The 27,980-nt window shown below is 38.9% G+C and overlaps 1 protein-coding gene and 1 pseudogene across 1 annotated transcript; both read right to left on the bottom strand.

Annotated features, from left to right (window-relative positions):
- Positions 1 to 4,299: 4,299 nt before the first annotated feature.
- LOC122046288 (peptide methionine sulfoxide reductase B5) lies at positions 4,300 to 27,980 on the bottom strand. Its single transcript, XM_042606896.1, has 3 exons — positions 27,684 to 27,980; positions 4,804 to 4,960; positions 4,300 to 4,723 (listed from the first exon to the last, which is right to left on the bottom strand). The coding sequence occupies exons 1-3, from the start codon at positions 27,950 to 27,952 to the stop codon at positions 4,565 to 4,567; spliced, it is 585 nt and encodes a 194-aa protein (XP_042462830.1). The 5' UTR covers positions 27,953 to 27,980; the 3' UTR covers positions 4,300 to 4,564.
- Positions 12,832 to 12,926, bottom strand: LOC122049857 (annotated as a pseudogene).

Raw genomic sequence — 27,980 nt, forward strand, 5'->3', positions numbered from 1 at the left:
AAATAATAATAATAATAATAATCTCAATCAATTAAAAATAATTTTAATCGATTAATGATTGACATAGTCGTAAGTTTAAGGTTGTTTATTGAAAATTTCAATCATTTTTGTTTAAAATTTTATATTAGGCAATTGATTGCTCAACCAAAATAATCAATTGAATCATCATAATTTTACCTAAAATTAGATTAAATAGTGATGATTTCCGTCGTTCTTTGTAGAAACACGAAAAACTCGAAAAATAAGTCTATCCTAGTTTTCTTTTATATAATTTTCGACGATCAAAAATTATATTATAATACAAAATTTGGATCTAGAATACATACAACAGATCAACAAAAAAATATACTATATTGGCATGAAAATATGAAGAAACAAAGTCTTGGCTCTGATACCAATTGATAGTTATCTTGTAAAACCTAAGTCGTATGAATTCTGATTGAAGAGTCATCCTTGTCTTTAATGTCGTCCAGAAATAATTCCTGTGGAAGAAAATGTAGCATCTTTCAAGGGGCTTAGGGGTGACGACGCTGAAAAGTTTTAGGTCAATGGGGAATCAAAAGCTCTATCAAGATTCCCTCCTAAACCCTTGGGGACTAACCCTATATATAGTAGACATCTATTATCAAATCATTGATAATAATAGATGTGGGACTATAAGTCCATATATATACTAAACATCTAGTATCATCATATAGATAATAATAGATGCGGGGCTATAGGTTCTACATATATAAGGTCTACATCCAACAACCGAAACCCAATAAGCCTGAGTTAGATCACTTTAATGGGTTCGATTTGTTCTCATATGCACAATTTACAATTAAGCCCACCAATTAGAGATAATAACCAATAGGATATTTATACACCTCTATATGACTTGGGAAGCAAGTCATCTCCAAAACCCAATAAACAAAGCCAACACAAACCATTACCATTAAGATTAAGTTTGGTTCAAAACCGAACCATCTTAGTTCATAATTAAACTAAACCTTTTGGTTTATTATTAAACCAAGTTATTTTATAACTAAATCAAACACCTTTTGGTTTATTTTCAAATTATAATGAATTCATATCTCTTACAATAGTCATGGCTCATTCACATTTTCTTTCCAACAAATATCTTTCCATATTTATCTTTTCCATTTGGTCCAACCAAACTCTATCTTTCGTTCAATTTGAGAATCCAATTCTTAAACTTGTTTTAAGTTTCTAAGATAAACTCATAGTGTGTGTAACCTTATAGGTTCTCGGTTATGTTGGTCTTCAATAATTAACCATTAATTATGAAATGATTATGAGTGTCACCTATTAATACATCATGATCCCCAATTGATCGAAAAATCATAGTTAATTCCAGAACCACTTCTAAATCCTTCAGCAACTACAGTTAGTTATGTCTTGTTCATTTTACTCGTTTTATACCCACTTGGTTCATGGCATTATCTATGTATCAACCCCCACTAGATTGGCTATGTCACACCTAGCCTAAGTAATAATTCCTTGTCCTACGAATTTAAGTTACTCGTACATGTGCCCAAAAGTACAATACTCTTAACATGCGATGCGTTGACCAAGACTTTGAGTAACAATCCTGACAAATAATCATAGGGTATACATCTCCTTATAAGGAGTGGTGAATCCTTTGTTGGCTATTCAAATACTTTCAGATATTTCGGCTTATATTCAATCATCTCGAGTCCATACCTCCTCGGAGATACTTGTTTAAAATGTCAAAATATAAGTCTTCATAACCAAAATCACTAGAATACCTCAAGTTGAAGGAAACTCGCACTAGAACTACAATAAAAAGTTTATTGACATATTCATATAGGTAGAGAACTATATGAAGTCGTACAGTAGGTCACTTCAATAAACTAGTTACTATAACTAGCATCCATCTTTAACTTTCGACTTCTCAATATCTCCAGTCAGTAAAAAATAGTTGCTTAGTTATACCGAGTATAATTTATGCTAGTCTCACAGAATCAATGATGTCCTAACACATCAATTCGTTGATTAAGAAAGATTTCAATATATTCATAATTACACATGTAGAGATACTCATTAGTCGTGATTCAATCACAAGTTCGTTCGTGCTATGAATCATATTGTGGATATTGAATAAATAAGTTTAAGATTTAATCAAACACGTATAAAATATACACTCATATAATAAATATTTATTTATTTATTTATAAATAGTACATTCAAGATTATCACATCTTTCAAATATAACAACGCCAATCTACATCACTGGCCAACTTGCCTTGGTTGAATATGTAAATTTCTTCTCCCGCCCCCTCTGAGAGAGTCCCATCCATTTTCAGATTTTATCTTCCATATAAATGAGTTTTATACTCCTAACTTCTTTACTTATACTTTTTTTAATTTTATTTAATTTTTATTTAGTTTTATTTTTTAATCAATTTTGTTTATTTTTTTATCAATTTTTTTATTTTTTTATTTTATATAATTTTTAACATAGTCAGGATTTCTCCCTTCCTTTAAATTACTTTCCTAATTCGACATTTAAATTATCCACATCCAACCCTTAACACATGTCAAAACCTCCCCTCCCTTAAAATTATCCCCTCCAACTCTTGACACATGACACATGTCACATGTCAACATTTGAAAAAAAAAATATTTATTCATAAGCTATAGATATGTTTACTATTAATTGTTAATATTTTTATTAATTTCATATATATAATTTTTTATTTTGATCTATATGTTTATATTTTTTAAAAATTTTATAAATAATAATTCTTAAAATCTACAACTAAACAATAAATAAAAGATTGCACACGTATAAAAAAAACAAATTATTTAAAAAGAATAAAATTGATAAAAAAAAATTGATAAAAATAAACTGATTAAAAAAAATAAAACTAAAAAAAAAAAAAAGCCGTGGATGAGAGAATAAGGAAAAGGTACACAGGACAAAAACATAGGTGGGGCCGGGAGGTGGTGAGGGTGTCAGGGAGGTGGGAAAAGCAGCTATCGTCGAATATTTCTGGCCGCCATTAATGTGCGAGAAGCTTGGCTTGCACAGTCCGAGCTCTTCGCTGGAGCTTCTGTGGCATGCATTTTATTTGCCATTTAATTCAATGGATTCCACAGCTAGCCATGAGCCCAACTGCCCAAGAATGATGATAAGGACGTCTGGTGGCCCTCATCTGACTTTTCGCCCTGACAAATATATATAATTTTATTATTCTATATTTTCATCAATTAGTTTTTTGAAATTTTTATTTCCTTTCATTTAAAAATCCTAAATTAAAAAAAAATTAACACTACATAGTCACTAAATTTAGATATATATTCCGTAAACATTTAATATATATTTTTTAAAATTTGTTTACCTTAAATATTATACTCTTTCTATTAAATGTTCTAAAAAAATTATCTAGATTTAAAAAAAAATACCTTAAGTGCTCATGGAACATGCACCGTGAAAAGTGTAATATAACAAAATCTTTTATATATATATATATATATATATTTTTTGATATCCTACTTGACTCGTCATCTGTGATGCACGTTCGTGATTGAGAGGCAGAGACACTTAGAAGTGATTCGGGTGTCCCAAAGTGAATACACTTGGGATGTTCGAATCACTTCAAGGTGCCCCACCTCTCAATCACGGACATGCGTTGTAACGATGAGTCGGACAGGATATTAACTTTCTATATACACAGGGTGTTAAGTCCTGATATCCTGCTCGACTCTCCGTGTACATCCTTGTGCATGACTCTCACATAATTTCGAGCGTCCAAATCATTTTCGGACACCCTTGTACATTCATTGGACACTAGAGTCGGACATAAGAATTTGATTTGATTTGATTTGATTTAATTAGTTTGATTTGACTTTTGCATGGGATCTATATTAGTGTTTTTGAGATCGGTTTGATTAACATCGAACTGACGCGATTGGGAGAAATGACATAAGGAATTTTGAGGTGCAATAATTTGCTTTAAATGACAGTAGCTTGTTTGATTTATTCATTTTTTTTTCTTTTGTTTCTATTTTTAGATTAGGTTGTGTTGAGTAGGATTAGGCTATCGTAGTCGAGCGTCGATAGGTTAGGTTGAGTAGGACAAGGGTTGATCGAGTCTCATCGGTCGTTAAAGATGAAGGGACAGAAACTCAAGCTAGATGGACCTAACAAATGAGGTAGATTCCCCAAGAACTGTTTACAATAGTTTAAACACCAAAAACACATGCATTCAGGGACAGCATTTCAGCCCTTGGTTCCCAATGCCAAAACTCTGGACAGTTTTTGCAATATCATACTCAGAACAATTGATACCACACTATCCATGAAGATAAATAATTTTCACAAAAGATTAACCTGTACTTGGAACTTTCTTTCCGCTGCTTCTAACAGAAAATTATTATTTTTGACTTGCGGAATTGTATTTCCCTTCTTTTGGTCCTCTTCTAAATAAACACAGCACATAAATCCACTCATACATGCCAAAGCCAAATGAATTCCATATTCCAAAGTCACATTTAATGGTTTGATGAATGCCGAGAAGATGAATGACAAAAGGAGTTAGTTGTTCTCAGAGGCAGGAACAAACTTGAGTGAGATGCTATTGACACAGTGGCGCTCATCTGTCGGTGTCCTAAAACCCTCTCCTTTGAAAACATGACCCAAGTGCCCACCGCACGCTGCACAAGTGATTTCAATTCTCCTTCCATCGGGATCCGGCTGCAACTACCAATCAGTCTTAGTCAGTTTCAAGCAATGCAAATGCAGCATGATATTGAGTTGCTAGATGAAGGGGTGACCGTTCTGTTTATGGCTCCAGGAAGACCCTCGAAAAAAGCTGGCCAACCGCAACCAGAGTTAAACTTGGTGGTGGATTTGTAGAGGGGTGTTCCGCAACCAGCACAATTATATATCCCATCAGCATAAAACTTATCGTATTCACCCGTGCCGGGGTACCTGAAAAGCATTGGCGTATTTATTGCAGCTATGACTGAAGTAGTAATATTGAAACAATTTTGGAAAGATAAATGATATAGAAGTGCATCCTTCCACTTTATCTCTTAACATTTTAAAGATTGTTCACTCAATCATTCATGTTAAACAAGAATTCCTGAATCACTACACCAATGACACCATTTACTTTTTCTCGGAATAAGTAAAAGAATTTAGAAACATGTCTTAAATGGACTACAAATGCAAGACATTGGTACATAAAAAATTTAAAAATTCATTAATTCTCTCAGTTTAGATTCTTGTCAGGGAGATGGTTACAAACCAAGCCTGCCTTATGACATTTCACCCCTAACCACAACTCATCCGCTGATTCTTCAACATCAGTCGGTTCGGACCTCTACTTAGTTTCACCCAAGCTTCATCCTAGTCATGGATAGATCACCCAGGTTCCGGTCCATAAGTAGTGACAATCGCCCTATGAAGACTATAACTGCCAAAGAACAAATATGTTGCCATTAAGATTTAAGCTGGAAATTATTCAAACCTTTTTCAACAATTATGGGAATGAAACGCAATGGACTACACTGCATAGGCTAATTGACTAGAAAAATTGGGTCACATGTTGGGCAAAGGCAGGTCCTACATAAATGATTGCATTGGCTAGCTAATGACCATTATAATCAGATCATAGCTTACTTAAGCTTGAACATTCAATACAGTAAACTTTGGGCTTTCTCATTATCTCGCGAACACGTCAAGTTTCAAATCCTAAGTTACATTCATTGTATTAGAAAATGTTAAGAGAGAACAGCCTGAAGCTAGCACCTAGATTCTATTGGTATAATTTATACTAACGGTCTAACTCAGGTTTTGATAAATAACAAGTGAATTAAGTTAAGTGTTGTTGTAATCTAACCTTGTTATCAAGTGTGCAGGGTTGACTAACTTGACGAGTCAAGAGGATCAGACACTAGGTAGGAAGTCCAATCAAGATGTGCGATTCCCGAGTGGCGAAGTCCGAATGTGTGATTCTGGCAGAAGATCGGAATGTGCGATTCCCGAGTGGCGAAGTCCGGATGTGCGATTCCGACAGAAATGCCTGGTGGGTTAGATTGACGTCAAGGAGGTAATTTGACACACGATAAGTGAAGGTAAGCCATTGGAGGAGACTGACAAAGTGAGGACGTGTCCTGATTGAGGGAACAGTAGGCGTCGGTCTAATTTAGGTCCATTTCAGAAACCTAAATTGAGACTCTGACTAGATCCTGATCTGGAAGACAGGGTCTAAGTTATAAATTAATCATATTATTGTTATACTAATTTTGTTTTGCAGGTTAGATTATTATTGTGTTGGGCTAACCTAACCTGCAGGGCAAAAGGAACAAAAATGCCTCGGGTGAATAGCACCCGAGACGCCTTCAAGCATTGGAAGGCGCCTTCGTACTGATCAACGGAAAGCGCCTTCGGTGCTATGGAAGACGCCTTCCAAGGGATAAACTTTAGACTTCATTGCAGATAAGGGGCAACAAACGCGGGATAGGATTTGGCCTATGGAAGGTGCCTTCAAGGCTATGGAAGGCGCTTTCCACACCCTTTAAATGGGTATCTCGAGGAGTATTCAATATAGAACTTCCATACGAGCTTCTACGCGTCCAATCGGCTTTTCGACTACTCCGACTTGTTGCTGCTGCCCTGCTGCAACTCTACTACGCCCAACTGCCGCCTAGAAGCCTTCCAAACACCGAGCTTGAGCCAACTGACTACTAATAGTGTTTGGTAACAAAGTTAATTACTTAATTTCTGCAAAAGGGAAGTGTAACGTGTTACACTTCTCCAACTATTTTTGTACTTGATTCCCTCTTCTGGCGATTCCGGAAGAGGTTTTTAGTGGATTACCTGTCGATAGTAGGGGTGAAAATGAGCCGAGCCACTCGTGAGCCTCTCGCGAGCGGCTCGATCAAAGCTCGACTCGAGCTCGAATTTGATTGAGATTGAGCCGGCTCGTTTAACATTCGAGCCGAGCTTGAGCTCATTTAACACTGACTCGAGGGCTCGTCGAGCCTTGTCAAGCGAGGTTAATTTAATATTTTAATAATTAAAATTATTATTACTTTTAAAATGAAAGATAAGTTCAGGAGGATTTTGTGGCTAGCATGTCATTTGGTGTATTTGAGGTCTACGGTTCAAATCCCTACTTGAACAAGTTTTTAATTTATTTTTCTAAGTTAAGCTTGAGCTCGGTTCGAGCTTGACTTGAGCTTAACTCGAGCTCGAGCTCGAGCTCAAACTCACAAGCTCGATCGAGCCCGAGCTCAAGTAAAAAACCAAACGCATGCTCTTTTGCTTGCTTGTCTATGTCGCTTTCTTACTTGATTTTCCACTGCACACTTTGATTTCAAAACTGAAAAGTAAGTTTTTTAAAAATATGTAATTCAACACCCCCTCCTTCTCAAGTGCGTCTCGATCCAACAGAATCTACATTGTTTCTGAGAATATTATCTATAAGGCCCGACTTTTAAAAAAAACCAAGGGGGGGGGGGGGCTAATTTGCTAATGACCAACTAATGGACACATGGGCTCGGCCCAATTGGTGAGGACTAGACCTAACCCTAGGGTTTAGTTCTTATAAGAGGGGCGGTGAAGAGGAAAAAGAAAGAAGAAAAGAGGAAGGAGGGCTCTTGGCGAAAGAAAAGAAAGGGGGAGGGAAAAGTCTCGGCGGGAGAAAAGAAAGGAGGAGGGAGAGCTCTTGGCTTCGAGCTTGGAAAGAAGAACGAGGCCAAAGAGATGCCCCATCGCTGCTCCTCGTCGTCACCTGCGCCAACAACAAACCTCCGAGCAAGGCACCTCTTAAACCCTTTTTTTTCTACACCTTGAATCTGGACATGTAGTGGATTTTCCTCCTATACCTTTAAATCTGTAAAAACGCCAGGTTTTCGACTTTTCTTTCTGTCTTTGAACATGTATACACAACAGGTTTTCAAGGGGGATGGAGGGCTTCAAGTAGTAGATTTTGGGAGATATTTGGATTATTTACAGCAAGTTTTCGAGGTGGATTTGAAGGCTAGGAGTAGCAGATTTATGGAGGGCTGGTTCGAGACCGTGTAGCAGCTTTCGAGGGGTGCTAGAGGTGGGTACATAGCAGATTTCTGGAAGGTTGTTTGAGGTCGTGTGCAGCAGATTTCGAGGGGTGCTTGAGGGAGGTACATAGCAGATTTCTGGAAGTTGTTTGAGGTCGTGTGGAGCAGTTTTTGAGGGGTGCTTAAGAGTGGTATGTAGCAGATTTTTTTTTGGAGGGTTGTTTGAGATCATGGGCAGCCTATTTCGAGTGGTGTTCGAGGGTAGTATGTAGCAGATTTTCGGATGGGTGTTGGGAAGAGTGAACAGCAAGTTTGACGAATAGTTGGTCACCTTTTTGTCCGAGGAAGTTAGGTGTCGTGGCATTACCATGAGTAATCGCAGCACAATAAAATAAATGGATACTGTAAATGATTGTTTAGCTTCATGTAGTTTAATGATATGCATGTTTATTGAACTTTACGTAAATTAATGATACGTATGTTTATTATACTTCTTTGTAGAATAATGATATGCATGTTTATTGGGCTTTAAGTAGATTAATGTTATACATGTTTATTAGACTTTTGTAGATTAATGTTATACATGTTTATTAGACTTTTGTAGATTAATGATAAGCATGTTTATTAGACTTTTTGTAGATTAATGATGTGCATGTTTATTGAGTGTTGCAAAGTTTAATGATATGTATGTTTATTAGACTTTACGTAGTCTAATAGAATGTGCTAGAGTTATGATGTCTGATTACCTTAATGGAAAGGATATATAGATATATAAATAATAACGAGAAAGATTAAAAGAAATTCTACGAGGGCCAAAGCCCCAGAGGGACCCCGTTTACGGGACAAGGCCCCAGAGGAACTCCAATATCAGATTTCCATATTTGGCCACGACCCAGTGACGAGAGTTGCTGACGCCCCGCCACCTGGTACCATGGTTAAACAGATTGATCAATCGAACAAAGGATAAAGGATGACTAATGTATCTCCACCTAAGAATGATATACGATAAATGCTAAACGAAAATACTCCATAATGTAATGATTGAAGGATACTCAAAATAATGTTGTGTGATACTCATAGTTTAATGTTTTATGGAAAAATGCTTATATGCCTGCTTACTTGTATACTTGACAACAAGTTCCAAGTAAAGGTAGATTTAATAATGCATGCGACTAGTTAAGGAATTTTGCTGCTATGGTTTGGAGGTGCTGAGTTAAACTCACTAGGTTTGGTTTGTGGCAGGTGTAGAAACGGACGACATTGGAGGCTTGGACCCTTGCCCAGATTGGGCTAGACAGTACACTCCCAAGGACCTTCCGATTCCGCATAAAGAATAAATAAACAACATTTATGATTTAGAGAGAATAAAGTAATTTCCAATTTAGATCCCCAAGATGTATGACTGGTTTATTAATTACAAACAGTTTTCTTATTTATTGGAATGTTATATGATGCGTGGGAAAAAAAAACTTAGGATCGTTTCACTATCTCCCATTCTCGAAAATAGTCATTACACACTCCTGATTTAAATTCATCACTAGTTGGTTCTGAGTGCAACTATGCAACCTAACTACTCTTCAACACTTGCAGACAGGTTTTATCAAACATAAAGTGTGCAAACTTGGTGACTTAAGCAAGAAAGATTCAGTGAGACGCTGGCCACCTTTCAACCCATTTGTCACAAAATTATCAGTTCTAGTAAAAGGAGAAAAAAATTAAGATAACATGATGGAATAGATTCCATTGGTTGAGGCCAAACTGCTTAATTGTCTCTACCGATAGCTAGGTTAAGGTAAATTTGAATGAAAACTAGGATAAAATTTTCATGAATGTGCTCTTAAGCTAGATTAAAGAAGATAAAAGCTAACCAGATCAACATGCAAATGGTAATACATTGATATAAACTTGGGATCAACAATTAAACCAATTATAAGTAATTCATACTAACCATTGGGACCACTGAAGCTTACTGTTGATTATGTAGGAATTAGGATTATGTGATTGCAAAAGGATATTGGAAGAAGACCTATATCAGTGTCTGGAGAAGCAAATTCTTTGTAGAGAAGTGACACAGGGAAAAAGATAACACTATTAGAAAGTTGTCACACAAAAGTCAACAAAGCTTCTCCTTATTGTTAAAATTATCATATTAGCGAATAGAATAAAACTCCGCTCTTTAGTTCCATATCTCAAAGCAACATGCTATACTTCCAAATGTCTACCAGCATGAAACATCATTTTAAATCATGGTAGAGCCTCTCCCTTCATCTGTTTACTCGCACTAACAATCTGATGGAGGAAAGATTTGAAAGAAAACTGCATGCAATTTAAACCACCAATTGCAATGTAGAGGAGGGAAGGAGAAAAGCTTTTAGGCTTGTAAAAGCAGCCAATCGCCCTTGTACTTTTATTCAAAATTCAATTGAATACCTATAAAGTTTTGTAGATGTGCTTCTTCCGTTGACCTCATGAATAATTTTGTCATTTACTTCTCTTTCCATTCATTACTCTTTCCCAGTCCCCCTTCCTTTCTATATATCAAGGTAGATAAGTTTGAAAGAATTTTTTTCCCCTTTCCTCTCTTTTCCCTCACTTCTCCTTCACCCACCCTTCCATTGGAGTAAACAAAGTATGAGTGTCATATCAGAAATGTTTGAAAAGGACGTAATGTGCGTAGATTATATAAATTTTTATACATTATTTGACGCACATTTACTTGTATTTATTGAGCATAATTTATGTTATAATTACTTTTTGTTCGGAGATCTTTTTTTTGCATGTTTTCATTGACAGAACACGATATTGAAATGAGAACGGAGCAAAAACGCATATTGGAGCAACCTTGGAAGAAGAACAGCAAAGCAAGGTCGTGCCTACCTTGGCACGACCATGTATGAGTTGATAGGGTTGTGTCTTAAGAGACACGGCCATGTCTCCCAAGAGCCAGCTAGAGTCATGCCCCAATACAACCCACAGCACGGCCGTGTCTCACTCCAACAAAGCCAAAAGCCTAGGTCATGTGTAAAGACACGGTCGCGCCTAACCTCCCGAACTTCACACGGGCAAGTCGTGCCCCAAAGGCAAGGTCATGCCTCATTTCCAGAACCTCACACGGCCAGGCCGTGCCTCACACGGCTAGGACATGCCTTTAGGCAAGACTGTGTGGCAGATAGGTACAACCATGCCCCCTGCCTATAAAAAGAGATCTTCTCCCCTTTTGAAGGCGAGGAGGGTTTTCCTTTTAGGGAGACCCAAGAGATCAAATCCAGAGCTTATTTCGGCAATCTATCGACGATCCAAGGCCAAATCCATTATATCTGAATTCTAGAATGTAGAGAGTAATTGTAATATGATGTTGATGTAAACTCTATGGATTTGCCAATTTCTTAGTTCAATGACATGTTTATGGCTTGTTCTTATTTGATTGAATGTGTATGTGATGATTGATTGTTAATATGTATCATTTAGTTGAATATATGTAAAGATTGTTTTCCACGTAGAGGGGATTCTCTAGATCGTATGACCGAGGAGCCCTTAGTGACAGAGGGTATCCCTTTAACCGGACCTTTTAGAGCATTGCTTTGAAATGGAGATCAAGTCTCTACAAGGGATTATCTATTAGAGCTTAATGGGTTTGCACCAATTCAATATTAGGAAATGATCTATGTAATCTAGATTGTATGGCCGGGGGCTCTTATGTGACAGGGGTATCCCTTTAACCAGACTTTCTATGTTACCTCTTCTATTTAGTGACATTGAAACTCATTGGCGTGAACACTCCGATGTAACCGTGGCAGGGTTGAATCGGTATTTAATTAGGATCACAACAAGAGCATAAACATAGAGGATAGAAAATGAATAATTTATAGTACATCAATTAGCATTACGATCAAACCAAAATCTTAGAATTGTTTTTCCAACCAACCTTTTCAACTCACTTGATCTCTTACTCTCCTCTTTTCTCTCTATTTTCTGAACCTCAAGTTCTCAAACTTTCAAACAATTCGATCTAGATAATTCGCTTTGCAAAGTCACTAGTGCTTAATCTACAATGCCTATGAGATCGATATTTTATTACTTGACAACTTAACCGTGCACTTACAGTAAGATAATAAATTTTTTGTGCCATTGTCGGGACTATTTCAGATTAACATTAGTTGATTAGCAATTGAATTATTCTAGACACTTTCTTTTTAATTATAATCTCTATGCTTTTTCTTTTTATACATATCTTACAATTTCTTTCTTTTATTTCTGCATTTTAATTTCCTGTTTTAAATTCTGCATTTAGTTTTTCCAAACAAAACCTGATTTCACCTTTGCTCTTGTATGCAAAGGCCAACTAGGGAGATTTCAATAGGACATTTAGAAAAAGAAGAATCCTACAAAAGCAATTAGAAAAAAAGCAAGACCAAAGAGTCATGGAAAACAAATCATTGAAAGACTGTTGCACCCTATGCAAGAGGTCTTAAGTCTAGCATCACCAGATCATCTGTAGAGGCCAACAATTTTGAAATCAAGTCAGCGGTTATATCTATGATACAGTAGAACCAATTTGGGGAGGGCCCATAGAAAATTCAAACCAACACTTGGAAACTTTTTATGAAACTTATAGTACGATAAAGATGAATGGATTCCTCCCGACGCAGTTAGATTGTTATTATTTGGATTCTCGTTGAGGGATAGAGCAAAGGCTTGCCTCAATTCTTTACCTACAAATAGCATTACCTCTTAAGAGCAATGAGAACAAGTGTTCTTAGAGAAATTCTTTCCTCCAAAAAAACAACTCACTTGAGAAATCTCATAGCAAGCTTTAGATAGAATGTGGAATCTTTATATGAAGCTTGGGATAGACTCAAGGGGATGCTCAGATTATGTCCCCAGCATGGATTAAAAAAGTGGTTAGTGATACACACCTTCTACAATGGGATCAACTATCAAACCAAGGTATCCTTAGACTCTACAGCCGGTGAAGCATTGGAAATAATTGAAAGTGTAGCACTCAACCACCATCAATGGGCCTCAAAGCAAAGTGAAAACTCAATCAACATTCTTAGAAAGTACGATGTGGATGCTCTAAATTTAATTTTAGCCATGGATGCTCTTACGAAGAAATTTGATTCAATAAATGTGAACCCGGTTAACGCAATTGCGACAATATGTGAATGTGGAGATACGGAGCACACTACAGAAGCTTGCCAACTTGGAGTCATTACTGCACAATTGGCTCAGATTGAACAAGTTGACGTAATTGGCAACTTCAACACAAGACCCAGTAATCCGTATTCCAACACTTATAATCCCGAATGAAGGAGTCATCCAAACTTCTCTTATTGCAACAACCAAGACCAAGGGCAAGCATCTGGGCATCAATAGAATCACCAACCTCAAGGTTCGAGAAAATCCTTGAAGAAATACTAGCTACCCAAGTGGAAATGAAGACTGATCTCAAGCAACTTAATACAAGGTTGAACAATGTTGAAAAACATGTGAAGGTGCTTGATATTCAAGTGGCGCAAGTGGCGAGTGTTGGAGCAATCTGGGTACCCTAGGTTTTGATGTTTGGGCAAAGGTTTAAGTTAGGTTTATTGTTGTATTTGATATGCATTGTGAGTGTGCAGGATACAGGTACAACAAGGAAAGTTCAAGGGTGAGTCTTGGCGGTGTAAGTCCAAGTATGTAGTCTTGGCAACGTAAGTCCAAGTGTGATCTTGGCAAAGGAGAAAAGTCCAAGGATGAGTCTTGGCGGTGTAAGTCCAAGCATGTAGTCTTGGCAACGTAAGTCCAAGTGTGACTTGGCAATGGATGAAGTCCCGGAGGCACGACCTCTTGGCAAAGGAAGACCCGACAACAATGACAAGGCCGATGGAAGCTCCGAAAGGCAAGACGTGAAGGATGGGGAGGCATCCGAGGGACGCAAGGCTGATGGAAGAGGCTAGAAGGCTAGGTCTAGGTTGGTCGGGCGAGAACGAGTGCTGAGTGAATGTACTCGGGGTAAAATCCCAAAATTAGGGTTTACTGTAGAAGTACTGTAGCGTTACTGTAGCGTTACTGTAGCAGTCGACTGGTAGCGAACAGAGGGTTGGTATCGAGTCGTTGGGCTGCAACGGTCGAATTTCCACGAAGGGCAGTCGACTGCATGTTTTGGCAGTCGACTGGTAGGCGGGGTTTTCTAACCCTTGGCCTATATAACCAAGCATTGGAAGCTTGGTTGAAGTTGATGAAATTAGTGGTGGTTAACCCTAATTAGAGTCTCCAAGTGTCCAAGTGATCTAGCGTGCTTGTACGAGGTTGTGGCGAGGTTTCTCCACCCACAAGGAGCTACGCGAGCTAGCCGGAAGTTCTCCGGGGAATCATCCACTGACGGATCGGGATCGTCCACCTTACGGACAACCGTGGAGTAGGAGCTTTATCTCCGAACCACGTTAAATCAACGTTTTAGGTTTGCTTTCTATTGTTAGTGTTTATCTTGTATTTTCCGCGCATACAAACGAAGCAAGCACAAGCGGCGGTGAGACGCTATTCACCCCCCCTCTAGCAGACTTCAAGGTCCCAACAAGTGGTATCAGAGCGAGGTCGCTCTTCTACGGACTAACCGCCAAGAGAGCAAGAAGCTAGAGGAAGAAGAAGATGGAGTCCGAATGACCGCTCGGATGGGATATCCGAATTCCACCTCCGTACGACAAAGAAGACTTCAATTATTGGAGGAAGCGGTTGGAGACATGGTTCCAAATGGATTGGAACCAATGGGTTGTCTTGAGTGACCCATTTGAAGCTCCTACGGACAAGAAGGGTAAACGCTTCCGACCTCGGCATTGGACCGAAGAGCAACGAGAGTAATCGGAGGCGGACAAGGAGGTAACGAGAATTTTGCATAATTTACTACCTTCTAATATTTTGTTGAGTGTAGGTGAAACCACAAATGCAAGTGATCTTTGGAAAAAGATCATTGCCTATCATGAAGACCCTATAAAAATCCAAGGAGTGGAAGAGCCCAAGGAGAATGACTCATTGGTCCAAGAAGAGAAGGACCAATCTGATGTTGACAAGAGGTCAACATTCGAGGAGGAGAAGGAAGAGGTGGAAGAGGAGAGATCTTCCACATCCTCAAGAGATGAAGAAGTGGAAGTGTCCACATCTTCAAGTGAAGAGGAAGAAGAGAAATCCGAGGAAGAGGAGATCTTGGAAGCTCAACCCTCTACCTCAACTACCAAGAAGAGCATAAAGGACCACATCAAATGTTTTGAGTGTGGTAAGATGGGGCACTACAAGAGTAGGTGTCCTTCGCTCAAGAAGGTAAACCCTAAACTCACAAAAGTTAATTTAAAAACTAATGTGAGTTGTAGGAAGAAGAAGAAGGAGAAGAAGCACATTAGGTGCTTTACATGTGGTGAGTGGGGTCACTACCACACAAAGTGCCCAAGGAGAGGAGAGCTCAAGAAATTGGTGCACTTGAAGAAGTGGGAGAAGAAGGGAACTTCCAAGGTAAAAATCAAGGTATCATTTAATGAATCCATTCCGTTGGCACATGATAAAAATCATGCTAGAAATAACTCTTATCATCTTAATGCTATTTATTATGAGAATAGGAGGCATGATAACCTTAAGGATAAATATATTCCTCCTCATGCTAGATTTACCACACCTAAGGTTAGGAAGGTAAATAACAACTTAGGCAATAACACCAAGGATTTTAGATATAAGCCTAAAAATAGAAATGCTCAAAGATTAAATGAAAAACTAAAATCTAGGGATTTATGGAGTGAAAATCAAGTCTTGAGGACCTCAAGACTTGATAATTTAGAAAGGACCTTAGCAAGAATGGAAAACATGCTTAGGGGTCAAAATGAGCATAACCTAGGAAAAGCTAGACAAGAGTCATCCAATTGCGATAGGGGTTTGGGATACAAACCTAAAGCCAAGAAGGATGTGACTTCCTTTTATAGGGTTCCATATAGCTATGGGGCCAACCCTAGGTGTAGAGGTCAAGTCAAAGATACTAGAGAAGGAATCCCTAAGAGTACTTTTGACAAGACAAATGTGACTAAGAGTTCTAAGAAGTCTAACAAAGTCACAAAGAAGGTCGCAAGGGAGGTCATCCCTAAAGTTGATCTAGTAAAGGTGACTAAGGCTCCAAAAAGGCCTAATAAAGTTTCAAAGAAGGTTACAAGGGAAGTTATTCCTAGAAGTGACCTAGTAGAGGTGACCAAGGCTTCTAAGAAGCCTAGAAAGGTCCTTAGGAAGGTATCTAGGGAAGTCATCCCTAGTAAGTACCTAGAGCATCCAAGGAGCACCAATAGGTTGTGGGTTCCTAGGAGCATATTCTCTACACCCTAGATAGGTTTAGAGAGTGTCAACTCCAATTGGAAGGGTAGTTAACCCAAACTTGTTAAAGTTGACACTTGAGAGCATTTTCAAGATTATTGTTAACCTTTGAAAATGAAAAGGATTGTAGGGTTACTCTTTGAAAGAGTAATATATGTGCCAAAATTTGAAGAGTTGAATTTAATCTAACTTGGCACACTTAAGAAAAGTATAAGAAAAATCAAGTTAGAATTTTGATACTTTCTTAAGGAATTAAGAGGAAACTCATGCTTTAATCAAATGTGATTAAAACCTTGAAGAGCAAAATGTGTCAAAATTTGAGGAGTTAAATATAATTTAAATTGACACACTAGAGAGAAGCAAAAGTAATGCCAAATTTGGAATTCGACATTTTCTTATGGAATTAAGGGAAATGTAAACCTTAATCCAAATTGTCACTCTTGGAAAGAGTAACATGTGCCAAATCTTAAGGAATTATGTTTGAATTAAATTGGCACAATGTGGAAAAAACATAAGAAATACCAAATTGGGGGTTTGGTATCTTCTTAGGGTAATTAAAGTAAAATCTAGGTCCTAATGTAAGATGTTTACTCTTTGAAAGAGTAAAATTTGTCATACTTTGAGGAATTTGATTAATTTAAAATGACACAAATTTAGAAAGAAATTAAAGAAATGTCAAGTTGGGGTTTGACATTTTCTTGATGAAATTAGGCAATCTAGGGTTAAATTTTGAGTTAGCTAGGGTTAAGAATACTTAGATAGGTAATCTAGGTAAATTTTATTTATGCTAACTTGCCATGATTGTTTGCCCATCATATGCCATGACATCATATTTAGCATTCACATTTTATTATGAAAAATATAAAAATACCATGTCATGTCATACATACATCATGTAGCTATAACATGCTTTGCTTTTGAAAATTATTTATTTTGATGTATGTCATTAATCATCATGTAGTATGTCAATTTCCTTGTAATTAAGGACAAAGGCATTTATTATGTATGGAAGTGTCCCAACAAGAGGGATCATATCAAGTGACATCCTAGATGGATGATCATAATTTTTACAATGCCTAGATAGAGATGCATGATCCCTTAGTTTAGGGCAAGACCAAATATACATCTCACAAAGAACTATAAGGTGACTTGTATGTGTTTTAATACACGTTAGATACAAGTGAGATGTTAAGATGGTGAACAAAACTCAAGATGTTGATCTGGTGCATCTTGTTGAGTTTTAGGTTCATCAAAACACATAGTTATGTGTCTTCCAATCATTGGGAAAGCTAATGTACAAGTCATGTGCATTGAGCCCAAAGAACGTGGTTGGATATTGGTTTTGAAAATGATTTCAAAATACTTTTGAAAAACCTTTGTGAAGGCTATCTTTTGATAGTAATCATCATTGAAAAGTTAGACACAAATTAGGAGAAAACATTGAAGTTTTCAAGAGTTTTCAAATTTGTGTCAATCTTTGAAAATAGAAAGTATTTTCATAGAAAACTATTTTTTCCTGATAAAGTATACCCTAAATAATGTCTACATGAGTTTTCATGATGAAAACAAGTATGGATTGGTTAAGAAAAACTAAAGTGAAGTTTCGGTTGAGGTTTAGTTTCATTATTGAATTTTGAACCTCAAAACTTCGAGTTTTGGTTTTCCTAATTATTTAAGAACCCCAAGTCATTGTTGGTGCAATGATAGAAGTTTGACCATGTTTTTAGGGGGAGTTACTCTTTGAAAACATAAAAATATTTTCCAAAACCAAAAGGAGGTCAAGTGTTAAGGTAGCACATGACATTGGTATAGGAGGTGTGACCAAAGACAAGGGAGAGTCATCCAAGGCCAATAAGAAGGAATATGCTAGGGTGGCATATAATTATGGCAAGGATGGGATGTCCAAGGTTAAGGACAAGAAGAAATTAATCAAAGACAATGTGTCTAAGGTTAAGAAGGTGAGTTTTGTAGGCCAAGTATCACCCGAGGTGCACCGAAGTGGCCTAACCATAGTGGATGAGTCACCAAGGGAGGTGACTAAGGTTAAGATTCCTAAGGTTAGGAAGAGCCTTTGGGACCCATGGTAGATGGGTTATCAAATGTTCCAAGTGGTTAGGAGACGAACTTAAGTCTCTAACATAGTGGGTTGACACAATTGAGTTGAGTTTCATGCATAGAAATATGAATTGGGTTCATATTGCATGAAAATTAGTTTTTGATGTATAGATGCCATATAAACTAATGCTAGTGATGCATTATGGTTTAGTATGGGCAGATACATCAAGAGGAAGCCAAAACTAGAACTTTAGGTCAAGGTTTAATTGAACCATTTAGCTAGTTTTGAATTTTGTGTTAATCTTGGGATCTGTGATAGATATATTTTTATATATATTTTTTCCAAGTAGATATTGATATAATAGACCTCTCCACAAAATTTGGAAATTTTTGGAGGTCTGTGGAATTTCTGGCGCATTTCTGAAGTTGGCCAGAAAAGGCTGATTTTTTCAGTAACACTGTTCACGAGCACAGAATGTCTCTGTAAGCTCGTTTTCATGGGGGCAGTCGACTGGTACTTCTTGCAGTCGACTAATACGGTCTGAAAATGTTTTTCAAGCATTAGAAAATGACCAAAAGAGTGGTGAACATGTATGTAATCTTACGGGGGATTAATACATGATGTTTATGGTCATTAGAGGTCAAAGAGTCCAATAATTGGGATATTGTTGGAGCTCTTTTTGATGTATGGCAAAGGGGGAGAAGTTTAGGTTTAAGTGAGAAACTTACATACCTTTGCAAGAAATCCTAGCTCAAGGGGGAGCTTAGGTGAAGGGGGAGCGATTGCTCATTTATTAGCAAAGGGGGAGAAGTTTACCTTTGCAAGAAATCCTAGCTCAAGGGGGAGCTTAGGTGAAGGAGGAGCTTAGGATTAGGTTCTATGATTTATGCATGTGTAGATTACATATATTTATTTGCATATGTATTGCTATATTGTTTCCCTAACTTAAATGGGTTGCCAAACATCAAAAAGGAGGAGATTGTTGGAGCAATCTGGGTACCCTAGGTTTTGATGTTTGGGCAAAGGTTTAAGTTAGGTTTATTGTTGTATTTGATATGCATTGTGAGTGTGCAGGATACAGGTACAGCAAGGAAAGTCCAAAGGTGAGTCTTGGCGGTGTAAGTCCAAGTATGTAGTCTTGGCAACGTAAGTCCAAGTGTGATCTTGGCAAAGGAGAAAAGTCCAAGGATGAGTCTTGGCGGTGTAAGTCCAAGCATGTAGTCTTGGCAACGTAAGTCCAAGTGTGACTTGGCAATGGATGAAGTCCCGGAGGCACGACCTCTTGGCAAAGGAAGACCCGACAACAATGACAAGGCCGATGGAAGCTCCGAAAGGCAAGACGTGAAGGATGGGGAGGCATCCGAGGGACGCAAGGCTGATGGAAGAGGCTAGAAGGCTAGGTCTAGGTTGGTCGGGCGAGAACGAGTGATGAATGTACTTGGGGTAAAATCCCAAAATTAGGGTTCTTTGTAGAAATCTTGTGGCGTTCGAGCAGATCTTGTGGCGTTCTGTAGCGATCTTGTGATCGGTGGTTTCATCGATCGGTAACAGAGGGTTGGTATCGAGTCATTGGGCTGCAACGGTCGAATTTCCACGAAGGGCAGTCGACTGGTAGGCGGGGTTTTCTAACCCTTGGTCTATATAACCAAGCATTGGAAGCTTGGTTGAAGTTGATGAAATTAGTGGTGGTTAACCCTAATTAGAGTCTCCAAGTGCCCAAGTGATCTAGCGTGCTTGTACGAGGTTGTGGCGAGGTTTCTCCACCCACAAGGAGCTACGCGAGCTAGCCGGAAGTTCTCCGGGGAATCATCCACTGACGGATCGGGATCGTCCACCTTACGGACAACCGTGGAGTAGGAGCTTTATCTCCGAACCACGTTAAATCAACGTTTTAGGTTTGCTTTCTATTGTTAGTGTTTATCTTGTATTTCCGCTGTGCACACTAACCATTGCAGAAAGCGACGATTTGGGTGAGACGCTATTCACCCCCCCCCCCCTCTAGCGGACGTCAAGGTCCCAACAGCGAGTTCTTCTTCAAGAACACAAGAGTCTTTTTTAGAAAAACCTTATTCAAATCCCATTGAACACTACAATGTAATTGAGCTAAGGAGCGAATGGACCTTGGGAGAACCCCAAGTGACTGATAAAAATAAAGGAATTGAACATACTAGAGAGTCTTCTCTTTCATCTTCTTGTTCAAGAGGAGGTGGAGATTGAAAAGCCTCCACCAAGAAGAAATGTTATACCAATTCCTTTCCCTCAAAGAATTTTAAAGGAAAAAAAAGGCGAGGAGTTTGACAAATTTTTAGAGAAAGTTAAAGAACTATGCATTGAGATTCATCTGATGGATGCTTTGCAACAAATGTCAAAATTTTCTAAATTCATGAAAGAAATCATTTCAAGCAAACGCAAGAAACGTAGGTATGAGACTATGACATTAACCGAAGAGTGTAGTGCATTGTTGCTTGACATGCTACTTCTCAAGCTCTAAGATTTAGGGAGTTTTTCTATCCCTTGCAAGATTTGTACTACAGTGATCGGTAAGGCATTTTGTGATTTAGGAGCAAGTGTCAGTCCTATCCATATTATATTTGTAAGAAACTAGGGTTAAATGACCTAAAGTTAACCACGACGCTTCAACAAACGAATCACTCTGGTAGATACCCAATGGGTATCATTGAAGATGTGTTGGTGGAGGTAGGGAACTTTATTGTCCCTACCGACTTTGTGGTCTTAGACATGAAAGGCCTTTCCTCGCAACAGCTGGAGCGGTGATTGATGTGAAGGATCACAAGCTCTCCTCGATAGTTGGCGAGGAGAAAATTGAATTCGATTTATCCAAGGCTTCTAATCAAATCTCTGTTAAAAGTTTTTGCTACAAGTTGGATAAACTTCAACTAAATAAAGAAGAACATCACCCTATGGGAAGATCGTCGAACGAAGCACCAAGTCCGGCAAATAAAGAGAAGCGGCTCCGCACCAAAAATGACAAATATATTATTCTAACAAGAGCCCGGAAGAGAGATGGGATCGAAACAAGTTGTCACAATGGAGGGGAGCATCTCCCCTTCAAGACAAAAGCTCCAAGTTGAGTCACATCAGGGGTCGAACTCGTGACCTTAAATGAGCACTTCTTGAGAGGCAACCAAAGGGTTCATGTTTATTTCTTTCTTCTTGTTTTTAATTCTTTTCATTGAGTCTAATTTGTGTTTATTTTCATTTTCAGGGGATTATACGTCTCCACAAGCTGGCCGTGACAATTCACGAACGTAGAGGCTATTTGGAAGAACAAATGAAGAAAAGTTATGCTCAAGGAGCACGACCGTGCCCAAGGAGCACGACCGTGCCATTGAGAAACAGGGTGCATGCTTATCGAGCACGGTCGTGCCAAAACAAAGTTGGGGCAGCTGAAGTCTGCAGCACGACCGTGTCTTCTTGACACGGTCGTGTCTCGAAGCTAGAAGGAAAAACACCACGGTCATGTCTCGAAGCTAGAAGGAAAAGCACCACAGTCGTGTCTCTTTGACATGACCGTGTCACTTGGAGGGCCTGTTCCAACATACTCCACGGCACGACCGTATTTCTTCATACGACCGTGTGTTTAAAAATGTGTTTGCCGAAGAAGGCACAACAAGACCGTGTTTTATCAACACGGTCGTGCCTTGGCTCACAAGAAATCACACGGCACAGCCATGTCATTTTGACACAATCATGTCAATGTTGTCAGAAGAAGCACGCCACAGATTGACACGGTCGTGTGGCGTCAAACATTGGATATTAATACCCTAAACACGAAACCCTAAACACGACCATGCCTCACTTGAGCACGGTCATGTTGAAACTGCAGCCTCTCCTTTTTCTTCTTCTCCCATTTCTTCTTCTTCCAAACTTCCTCCAAAGTCTCTATTTCCTTTCCCTCTTGCTAGATCTACTCCTCCTAAGAGGTAGATATGAATTTGCATCCACTACGTCACCCTCTTCTCTCTTCTTCTTCTCTCTATCTTCTCTAAGAGGCACTTCTCCTTCTCCCCCTCCTTTCCCATTGAAGAAACTCTCTTTTTCCTTTTTTCTTTCCCCTAAAGCAATCTCTTCCCCTCTTGTCTTGCAAACATGTCAAACATTTTGAAAAGACTTTGGAGGAGTGACGTATGTAGTGGTGGAGGCGACAACCCCAATAGGGAAAAAGGGGCGTGGACCGAAAAAAGAAAAGGCAAAGCATCCAAAAAAGACAAGGGCAAATGACAAACATAGGGCGTAGGTAACGACAATTCTCTTGGTATTATTTTTAGAAATGATGATTTGATGTTCTCATTACTTGTAAATTACTGTGCACAAGATGTCTTGACACTCACACTATGGATACCTTAGGGATTAGGGATAATGTTGATTGGCTAATTAGCAACTTAGATTGGAATGATTTGATGTATATGAATCATCCAACCTATCTCCGCATTACCCTTTAATTCTTAAGTTCGCTAGAGACTCATTGTACTTTGGATGATAATCATGATGGTAAAATTAGCTTACGTTTGATGAATCATAATTACCAATCTTCTCTTTACAACTTTAATAATTGCTTTGGCTTGCCTACTAGCGGATCTCGCAAGTTTGATTTTCCTTTTAATAGCAATTCATTTTGGACTGAGCTCATATAACTTAATGAAACTCATCTCGCTCCAAAGCCTCATCTCTTCAAAACCCAGTCTTCCGTTGCCTCCATCGCATCATGAGAAAGACCATTTTTTTGGTCGAGGTGAGAGTGACAAAGTTGTTAGAAAAGTTGAGTTGTATTATTTACGGGTTATGTTGAATAAAGTCAATTTTGATTCAGGGTTATATTTTCTTCGAACCTTAATGAGATCCGACAAGGTTTCTACGGGAATGATTATTTTTGGCGGGTTAATTACCCAAATTGCTATACATTTAGAATGTGAGTTATTTCGTTTAAATGCTATACATGGTAACTCTAAAATCGACCTTGATACTTGTTTAATAACGAAAATGATTTGTCGGGATTAGGAGAAATCGATTTCCACTTCTCCTACCTAACCCCAACTGAACCTCAGTTCAAAACCCGGTCAATTGGGTTATTAGGGACTTAACGCGCGAACATGCCCCTAACCTCGAGGAGCACCATGAACCCTCCTCTAGATACCCAAAGTTAGTTGGTTATTCTAAGCCGACAAGATATTCATTCGCTTATGGTGATATGGATCAATTTAGATTTGATTTTTTAGATTTCCGTACTTCTTTGGACACTCTTCATAAGGAGCATAGCACCTACGAACAAATATTGGAGGAACAATTTGCATTGACTAATGAACAATTAGAGGAAGTACAAGAACATTTTAGGATAGCAAGGAATTTTCAAGGGCAGATTTCAGAATTTGTTAATAATTACTATGATGAGCGAGATAGAGAAAGAATTTAGAAGCTTTATGGACTTGACAGCAAGTTGTCATGCTTTTTCAATATCATGAGCACCTTGACAACTTACCACGAGTTCCTAGATTCCTTGCTAGGCCACGCTCTCCACACCCGGATAATCTTCCCCTTCCATATTATCCTCCATTACAACGCCCTCCCACGTATCACCCTCCACCTCCGTATTGATTTCATTAGGACAATGAAATGTCCAAGTCTAGGGGAGAGTTTATTTCAGTTTGGTTGCATTTTTATTTCAGTCTATTTGCATTTTGATTTAGTTTGCTTTTAGTTTAGTTTAGATTCATCTATGGCATGTAGTACACCCGTCATCACTTTACTGCTGACTTATTCTCATAGCAAATATTCTAGCATGTTTGTTCTAGATTTGTATTATTTGATTCATAGTGCTAGTATATTTGGTGATTTACTTTTCTCTATCTATAGTAGCATGAAGTGAATAGTATTTTTATTGAAAATTTAAGTGTCTATCACTGAGAACATAAGGAACCAAGCGTGTGGCAGGTAAGTGTCTATCGCTGCGAGCATAACGAACACAGTTAGATAATGACTTAACTAGTCTTAGAGATTGAAACTTGAGAAATTTAGGCCACTCATCACACAGAGCACTAAGCATGGAAGACTTCTACTTAGGTTATACTCAAATTACGTTATTATCATGCTAATTAATGAAACTATTTGATAGAGTTAGATTGACTCACTGAAGATTGATTATGATACACTTATCAACACATGAGTCTAGATTTCAGGTTTTTGCTTGAGAATAAGCAAAGGTTTAATTCTGGGATATGATATGCGTAAATTATATACACTCTTATGTACTGTCTGATGCACATCTACGTGTAATTCTTGAGCATGATTTACGTTATCGCACCCTATTTCATCATTGTATCAACATAATTACTCTTTGTTCGGAGTCTACTATTTGACAGAACGCGATATTAGAACAAGAACAGAGCAAAAACGCATATTAGAGCAACTTTGGAAAAAGATTAGCAAAATAAGACCGTGTCTGCTTTGGCACAGCCGTGTATAAGCTGACAAGAGACACAGCCATGTCTCTCCCAGGAGCCATCCAGCTAGAGCCATGCCCTAGAAGAACCTTAGCACGACCATGTCTCACTCCAGCAAAGCCAAAAGCCTAGGCCATGTGTAAAGACACAATTGTGCCTAACCTCCCTAACTTCACACGGGCGTGCCCCAGAGGTATAGTCATGCCTCATTTCCAGAACCCCACACGGTCAAGCTGTGCCAGTTCAAGTCGTGCCTCACATGGCCAAGTAGTGCCTTTAGGCACAATTGTGTGGCGGACAGGCAGGGGGCACGACCCCTGCCTATAAAAAGGGATTTTCTCCTCTTTTGAAGGGAAGGAGGGTTTTCCCTTTGGGGAGACCCAAGAGATCAGGTCCAGAGCTTATTTCAATGATCTAATGACAATTCGACGTTGAATCCATCATTCATCCATCTCCGAAGGAAAGATTGGTTCTCAAAGACTCAGCACTCCAACCGGCTAAGCTTTCTTCTCCTTTCTTATGGATTTGAGTTGTAGTTTGCTTTCATTTATGTCTTTGTGTCCTATTTCTTTGTTTATGGAGATCTCAGAATTCTAGAATGTAAGATGTAATTGTAATGTGATGTTGATGTAAACTCTATAAATTTGCCAATTTTATAGTTCAATGACATGTTTATGTCTTGTTCTTATTTAATTGAATGTGTGTGTAGTGATTGATTACTTATATGTATTGTTTAGTTGAATAGATGTAAAGATTGTTCTTCATGTAGAGGGGATTCTCTAAATCATATGACCGGAGAGCCCTTAGTGACAGAAGGTATCCCTTTAACCGGACCTTCTAGAACATTGCTTTGAAATGGAGATCAAGTCTCTAAAAGGAATTGTCTAATTAGAGCTTAATGAGTTTATACAAATTCAATGTTAGGAAGTGATCTGTGTAATCTAGACTGTATGACCAGGGGACCCTCAAGTGACAGGGGTATCCATTTAACTGGACTTTCTATGTTACTTTTTTTACTTAGTGGCACTAGAACTCATCAGTGTGAACACTCTGATGCAACCGTCGCAGGTTGGAATCTGTATTTAATTAGGATCCAAGAGCATAAATATAAAGGATAGGAAATAAACAATTCATAGTATATCAATTAGCATTACGATGAAACCAAAATCCTAGAATTGTTTTCCCAGCCAACCTTGACTCACTTGATCTCTTGCTCTCTTTTCTCTCTCGTTTCTTAACCTCAAGTTCTCAAACTTTCAAACAATTTGATCGTTTAAATCAATCGCTTTGCAAAGTTGCTAACGCTTAATCTCTGTGTGGGATCGATCTTTTATTACTTGACAATTTAACTGTGCACTTGCGGTAAGGCAACAGACACCACATGCAATCCACTTTTTCCATACAACACTTAGTAACTCTTAACTCCGTGCTCATGTCTCTACAACAATCCTGTAATCACATCTCAAATCAACCATGATCTAAAAGCCGCCACAAACTATGAATGACTAGTAGTTAAAGGATACAAGTCTATCTCTCACTCTTAGCTTTTCATTTCTTGTAATTTGCTTCCATATTTATGATCATGGCTGATACGGAGGTTAATAGAAGCTTACACGTGGCGAGGTTTAGCTTTGTTGACTAGTCAAAGGTCAAGCAGAGATAGAAATCAAAGCAAACCCCTGAGTTGCCTGACTCCTAGGGCTCAGTTCTCCCGACTCCTTCAGATAGGTCTACCTGACTCATAGGACTCAGCTCCTCTGACTCCTTCAGATCGGTCTACCTGACTCATAGGACTCAGCTCCTCCGACTCCTTCAGATCGGTCTGCCCGACTCCTAGGGCTCAGCTCCTCTGACTCCTTCAAATCGGTCTATCCAACTCCTAGTGCTCAGCTCCCCCGAACCAACGACACTCAACTCGTCTCCTATCCACTCGGCCTCGTCAACTAACGCTATTGCCTATAGAACCCCCCGGCTCACTCCTTTCAATCTCGTTGGTCTGACTTAATGGGTCAGGCCCTATGGGCCCAATTCCTTCCATATCCTATGGACACATGGTGTAGCATGTGGATCCATCTATAAATACAGCACATGGGCGATGTGATACGGCAGTGATACAATGGCAATACACTGATGGGACATTTTGTCTACTGTGATATATCTAATTAATGAAGAGAAAAGTAGTGTTTCAGCTGTGTTTTAAAAGGAGCCCGCATCTGCAGGCACAGATATGCTTACATCTTCATATGCACATGCTCCTTAATCTTCTACCGTTCATCTTCTCTACCTCCCTCGACAGAGATCTTACTTGAGAGTCGGAATAGCTGAGCCGGGGCAACCTCTAGCCTTCATTCTAACCCTCTTCTCCTCTCTTTTTTTTTCCCATAGGGATCGTGGGCCCCCTTGGAAGCTAGTCCTCCTTATGGCATAGGAAGACTTTGTCAATACAAAAGACAGCTCACCAATGGATCATCCTCCGGCGATCTCAAGTAAGAATAATGGATCCTGGCTTAGGCTTTCCTTACAAGTCGCAATCCCAAACTGAGACAAGACAACAAACAGTAGAAGCCTCGACCATCCTCCCTTCCATGTGACCTTGAGGTGCAAACATTCTCTCCAAAGTATGAGGGTAATCCTTGAACGCCTAAAGAAAAAAAAACACTACAAACACAAAATCTAGAAGAAAAGCACTCGAAGATCACTGCCTCACTAAATCCACACACACAAGCACAACTTCCGAACAGAAGCAATCGGCATACCCAACTGGATCGCACAAAACACCAATCAAACAACAGCAAGACTCCGAGACTTACTCAGTTCCCTTCAAACGAAGTATCCGGAACTGCTCGGGCGACAGGATCGCCCGCCACTCCTCCTCGGACTTCTGCACGGGTCCCGACGACGCCATCACCACGCCAACCCTCCGAAACTGTGGAACAATAGGGAAAGGCGACGACTTTGAGGCAGTATTAAACAACTTGAAGGATTGTGCGCGGACTGGTATCCGGGTAGCAGCGATCGCGTTTATGGGAGCGACATTGAGAAGTGCATTCCTAGAGAGCAATTGGTGGGCGACTCCCATTTCTTCTTATCTTAATCCTGATATCTCG

The sequence above is a fragment of the Zingiber officinale genome, chromosome 2B (assembly GCF_018446385.1).
Source record: "Zingiber officinale cultivar Zhangliang chromosome 2B, Zo_v1.1, whole genome shotgun sequence".
Taxonomy (NCBI): domain Eukaryota; kingdom Viridiplantae; phylum Streptophyta; class Magnoliopsida; order Zingiberales; family Zingiberaceae; genus Zingiber; species Zingiber officinale.